This window comes from Arachis ipaensis, chromosome B04, assembly GCF_000816755.2.
Source record: "Arachis ipaensis cultivar K30076 chromosome B04, Araip1.1, whole genome shotgun sequence".
Taxonomy (NCBI): domain Eukaryota; kingdom Viridiplantae; phylum Streptophyta; class Magnoliopsida; order Fabales; family Fabaceae; genus Arachis; species Arachis ipaensis.
Window position 1 is genome coordinate 87,715,251 of NC_029788.2, and position 6,269 is coordinate 87,721,519.

The 6,269-nt window shown below is 36.9% G+C and overlaps 1 protein-coding gene across 4 annotated transcripts in view; it reads right to left on the minus strand.

Annotated features, from left to right (window-relative positions):
• Positions 3,342 to 6,269, minus strand: part of LOC107639465 (pectin acetylesterase 5) — a 10,468-nt gene continuing 7,540 nt past the window's right edge. For 3 of the 4 annotated variants that reach the window (XM_016342968.2, XM_021121303.1, XM_016342967.2), the window contains 2 exons: positions 5,577 to 5,722; positions 3,342 to 3,932 (listed from right to left, as the gene is read on the minus strand). In XM_016342968.2, the coding sequence (XP_016198454.1) occupies positions 3,819 to 3,932; positions 5,577 to 5,722 (260 nt within the window). In that variant the 3' untranslated portion in view covers positions 3,342 to 3,818. Of the gene's footprint in view, positions 3,933 to 4,423; positions 4,513 to 5,576; positions 5,723 to 6,269 lie in introns of all 4 variants that reach the window. The other variant, XR_001620162.2, reaches the window with a different exon arrangement.

The following is a 6,269-nucleotide window of genomic DNA, read 5'->3' on the forward strand; positions in this document are numbered from 1 at the left end:
GTACCTCAACAACATCAAGAAGTACAACCTCCACCTCTACCTCCTCGAGATCAACATGAGAAACCACTTCCTCAAGGTTTAATTGGGAATAGCTTACTACAACCCTTAATCACATTATGGTGGGACAAGAGAACCAATGGGTGGAATTCCTCAACTTCAAGCAAGTGATGGACACCAAAATGAACTATCTATGCATACGGATGCAAGTGGCAAACCCCGCAATGGCTCCACACCATGTGGTTGGTCAATGGATTCATGACCAACTCCTACAACGGAACATCAACATCACTCAAGAGACACTTAAGCGGCAGCAGATATGGAAGCCTAGAGAGTCTCATGATGATGGTGAGAAGGAGGAAGATAATGTTGAAAAGGATCAAGATGAAGGTGATGATGATAAATAAGGTGGCTGAGTTTCTTTTTTCTTTGTTCTTTTTTTCTTTTGTTCTTTTTCTGTTTCGTGCATGCATTATGTTTCTGTTTATTGCCTTTATCATTTTCTTTACAAGCTTCTCAGTGTACTTGTCCTTAAGTGATCAATATTTATATTGAAGAGTTGACAATGATAAAGAAAGTTGAATCATTCAAAGAAAGTGTTATTATGCACAGTGGTGGTCCATGACTTGTGGTTATATACTATAGATAGTGATTCATGAATGATCTTGAATGAATAAGGAGAATGATTTCACATAAACAAAGTTTTAGAGAAGTATTCTGAGATCTCTGAACTTTCAAAAGATCCTTGAAATTAACTAAAAAAGAAAAGAAAAAGAGAGGGAAAAAAAAACAAGAAAAAGAAATTGAAACATGAAAAGCTCAAAAGAGATTCAAAAATTAATGAAAGCTCTAAGCATCAATGGTGAAGAGCCAATTATGTGCCTGTGGTGTTTTTGTTCCAAGGAAAGGCTTGAACAACTGGATCAGAGGGGTGCTTCATCACCCAATAACTTGAGCTAACTGGTTCGAGATTATCGATCAAAAGTTCACAAGTAAAAGCCTCTTTGCAACAAAATATTTAGAAGTCCAAAGAGGCTCTGGGCATCGATGTCTGGGAGCAACTCTCTAACTATATGCTTGTGGTGCAACCATGTTAAGGAGAGACTCGGGTGATTAGATCTGAGGGGTGCTTTATCACCCGGTAACTTGGACCAACTAGTTCGGAATTATCGATTGAAAACCTACTACCAAAAGCTGCCTTAAGACGAAGCACTAAGAGTTAATAAATTAAAAAAAATCTCTTTGTCACAAATGTGAATTAAATGATTCAAGGATCAAGAAAAACCAAAAAGAAGGATCTCAAAATATCATCCGAACCAAGTTTTTAAGGAATCCTCAATTTCAAGATTTCAAGATCCATTTGAGAAGAAAAAGCTTGACTACAAGACTATCAAACTCCAATAGCTAACATAGACATGAACTATAAAGAAGATTCAATTCCCTTTTATTAGACTTAACTCTATTCTTTTCTTTTCTTTTGTTTGAGGACAAGCAAAGACTTAATTTTGGTGTTGTGATGCATGAGAATCATTTAATAGTTTCCTAGTTAATTATGTTGATAACGATAGTGATTTTTCTCAATTTCTCTTGTGTTTTCATCAATATACTTTGAATAATTTACTTTATATGTTTGCAAGAGATTATTAAATATTTTCATAAAAACATTGGCAAAAATATAGAAGCACTCAAATCAGAAAACAGGCAGAAATAGAGAAGCACTCAAAGCAGAGAAGGGATATAAGCTAGGACGTGGCACATGGGGAACCAACGTCCCACGGTAGGCCAACATCTAAAGGCCCCAGCTTCCTCTTCAATGAAGACATCGCACGTGGGGGAGCTCATGTCCCACATTGGGCCAAAGGCCAGTGGCCTTATCCTTCCTTCCATTGAAGATGTCACACTTGGGGAGCTCACATCGCACGTCCTTCTTCACCTAGCACGAAGACGTCCCACTTGAGGAGCTCACGTCGCACGTCCCTCTTCACCAAGCTTCCTACATCGCACGTTAAGTCACACCAACTTCTTAACCTTGGAGATGTTGCACGTAGAGGAGCCAACATCCCACGTTGGGCCTAGAGGCAGCAGCCCCCAAGCCTCCAAACATAGAAGATGTCGCATGCTGAAAGTCCACGTCCCACGTTGGTTCCTTGCATGCATGGACGTCCCATGTTGAGGTCGTCATGTCGCATGTCCATCTCCCTCATATACAAGTGTCACACACCACCATGTCCACGTCCCACGTTGGGCTTGTGCCCAGCAGCTCCCCTTCTAAGACACACAAAGACGTCCCACAAGAAGCCTCCAACATCCCATGTTGGGCCTCCTTGCTTCATGAAAGACGTCCCATGTGGAAGGAGGTCCAGCCACACCAAGTCTCAACCTCCATCCACATCCCACGTGCCTCACTTGGCTCACACAACAAGGCCCCTGGGAGGTGCACCTAAGGCCCTGTTAATGAATGAAGTTACTAAAGCCTGATCTTTAATCACATGGAAAATGATTGTTTGATTAATAGTTAATTAGAAAAAGTATTATTTGATTTTGTTTTAATTAAGTTTGATTATTAGGTTTTAATTTTGGTGTATTTAAGGGTTTAGAAAACCCTGAATTGAGAACCTAGTTACTTCCGTACACTTTTAAAGCCTGAATTTATGTTTTGCTTCATAAGCAACTAATATCCTCTGTTAAGGTTACGATCTCTGCTGATTCTTATGGATTTATGTTATTACTTTTCTATTCTTGATTCATGCATTGATGTTTTCTTAAGAAAAAGGTTTTCATTCTCCATAACAAGGAGTTTGAATCTAAATTGAATTCTATATTCATCTTGAAAAAGATGTTTTAAGAAATAAGCTTAAAAACTTCTTCTCATGATTCTCTGGGTTTTGAAACTAGCTTAATAAATGATATCAAATCAACTAGGGTTAAAGCATAAGAATTGTGTGATTTTTGAATCAGTGAACGTGCTTAATCTCTTTTCTTAAATAATTGACGAAAGAATTAGTAATTAATTAGGTTAAATAAAACTTGAATCACCAAGGAATTGACATTTGGTTAATTAAGGTTCACCGTGAGATACATCTTTGCATAATTAAGATATAAAGTGAAAAGCATTTATCTTGAAAGTCTTAGCATCTCTGAAACCTAAACATTTTACTTATATCACTTTTTCTACTCATTTACTACAACCTTTATTTCCGTTTCTGTTTTAGTATTTAATTCATCACAATTCAAGTTTTAATTTCTGACTAGATAATCAATTAACCATTGCTTGCTCAGTCCATTAATCCTCGTGGGAACGATAACCCACTCACTGTGGTATTACTTGATACGATTCGTTGCACTTGCCGAGTTGTGGCTTTGCAATGTGCCAACTATCATTCAGGCAGTTGATGTCGAGATCCTGTGCGTCGACACACACCATAACGTTCGAAAAAAGGGAGAAATGAAGGTTAATGGGGATGTGGGCCAGGTGGTGCTATGAACAAGTTGTTTTTATAGGCACGCCCCAACCTTATCTCATTTACAGTGTAAACGAGATAAGTATAGTCGTATCTCGTTTACTATAAGGTCTGTGTCATAACATGTGTGCACACGTGATACGTGTCTCACGTGTGCCTGAGTTTGTGCCTTATGTCGTTTATAGTGTAAATGAGATACGGCTATACTTATCTTCTTTACACTGTAAATGAGATAAACCATGTTACGAAAATCGAGAAAACCTGTCCAAATTACCTATTACAATAATTAAAATATTTATTTTATTTATTTAAAAAAATCCCAAAAACGAAAACATTAAGATAAAAGGAAAAGTTAAATAGTTATTTTCTGGTGAAATCCATATTGCGGCAAGTGGGATTGCACGGATAAGGGCAGTCAATTAGCTTGAGAACTTTGCGGTCAAAGTACCAATCAGCGACAGTTTCAGCAATTGTCTGCTCCAGAAGCAACATGATATGCAGCCAAGAGAACAATTAGGTTAGGGATGTGAATATTAGAAAACTAGCATGTCAACCAGACATGGTGGAGTTGGAGTTTGCTGATTCTTTGTTGTAATTCATAAATTTCAAGTCACAACAAAAATTGAACTGTAAGTATTCAATAAATAAATAAATAAAAATGTAACAATAGAACTATAGAAGAATAGAAAAAGCTATGTGCACACAAAAATCAGTCTCTATATATTTGTGTATTAATACATTTATTATTTAAATCATTTTTACTTTTCAATGAATATTTTGTATTCCAATATATATTATAAGCGGATAGCTGATTTCATAGCTGATATCTAGTGTACACCTAACATGGTTGATTGATATAGAATACACTATATACATACAAGTTACATAACCAACTGGATGTGCATCATATCTTACTAAGCATTCATTAATGTTAATTTGACAGAACTATATTACAGGAAACTTACTTCGCTAGAGGGTAGCACTTTGCAGGGTATATATACCCTTGTGGTAAATTAAATTACACCCGTTTCCTCTGCTTTTTTATTTCCAGTGACTTTGTACAAGAACTTTCATAAAGTAGGTTAGCTATGTATAATTTTTAAGGAAAGGAAGGTCTTCAAAGTATCAGTATATAAAGTATGCGATGGGAGTATATAAAGTAGATGGTGCTAAAGTGATCTATCATATGTCATATTTATGTACTTTCTCCAACAAAAAGAGCAAAATAATAATTAACTTCAAGGAAGGTCAACGTAATTAATCCCTATATTTTCTCATCTTTATGAACCTTAAATCTTTTACACATGTACAGATCAATATACATCCGTAAAGAATACAGAACACGTCAAAATTCATAGCAATAAACATTCATTAACAAAACCACAATATTAAAATTAATCACTTCTTGACTACCTAAGTCAAGCATCTCAATAATATTGGGACTGCAATTTGGAGTTTAAATGGAATTGTCAAAATCACAGCTAGAACATGCTAATTTGGGCAATCTTATGAAGGAAGCTTAGCCCCCTCCTGTTTTTTAAAAATTACACTTCCCTCTTTTGAAAGATGAGATGTGGTAAACTTTTAATCAATTTTAATGTGAATGAATCTTTAGCGGCAATGAGAAGTGAGTAAAAGCCTCTAAGGGGTGGTCTATCTTCCACAGTTAGTTTTGAATACTCCCTACTGTCTATTCAATTCGGGACTTCGAAGATGAAATGAATATTTGAACTTTGAACACACCCACTATCAACTTCAGGATTTAACCAAAAACATTGGTTCAATATCCAAAACTAGCTACCATTTATACTAGGAGTTATAAGGAGCAGAAAGAGAACCATCCCTCGTGCTCCCACATAGTTGCTCTGCAACGCTGAGAGGTTTATTCACATTAAACTGGACTAATTGTAGTGGAATATCATCTCTCAAGAGAAGGAGCTGGGAGGACAATGTAATTGAAGCATTTCTTAGGGGAAGGGACGCAATTTACTCAATTAGTTTTAGACTATGACCTTGAAGCAAAGTGGAGAAGGGTTAATTTACTCAAACTCATGCAGTTAGTTGAATTGAATAATTATGATCTCCAAAGTACATATGAGAAGCACAAACTTTAATTACCTTATCATTTATTTTAGGGGAATTGTGGGAGTGCCATGTCTCTCCCATCGCTGTCTGGCAATGAATAAAGCAGGAATTTATGAACATTCCAATCTCCTTTCGTTGCTGGAACTCGTTGAGTCTCTTCAGCAATGATTTACGGAAACCTGGAAGTGACAATTTTTCAAGTCATTCAAGCTCATATGTTGTCTATGTAAGAAACCAAACACACAGGCTAGAAGTAGTAGTACGATTGTATTATTCATGCTGATGAGTCTGGATTTCAGCTCAAGTTGAAGAGAAAATAGAATAAAAATAGCAACAAGCCAAGAGAAACAGGGCACTATAGCAGCCCCACTCTTCCAGGCTTCCCAAATTCAGCTTACTTTTCCCTATCCTCACTCTCTACCCCTTATATCCCTCTTTCTTCTAACAGAAATTACACAAGCACTATATGCGTACACCCGCATGCCAGCATGGCATTCCCTTGCTCTCAATTTCTGCACTAGTTAGTTAGGACTTGAGGACCCACTCAACTTTTCCACTCCTTGATTCTGCTTAATTCCAAAACTGTCACTGAACGTTTTGCGCCTAATACATGCAGCCTTTTGCGGTATTTATCCTTAAAGCTAACAATACTTCCTCCTTGCAGGGAAACTGAGTTTAATATCAGCTGCCAGTTCCCAAGAACTTTCAAACTCTGGCCTGCTCTGC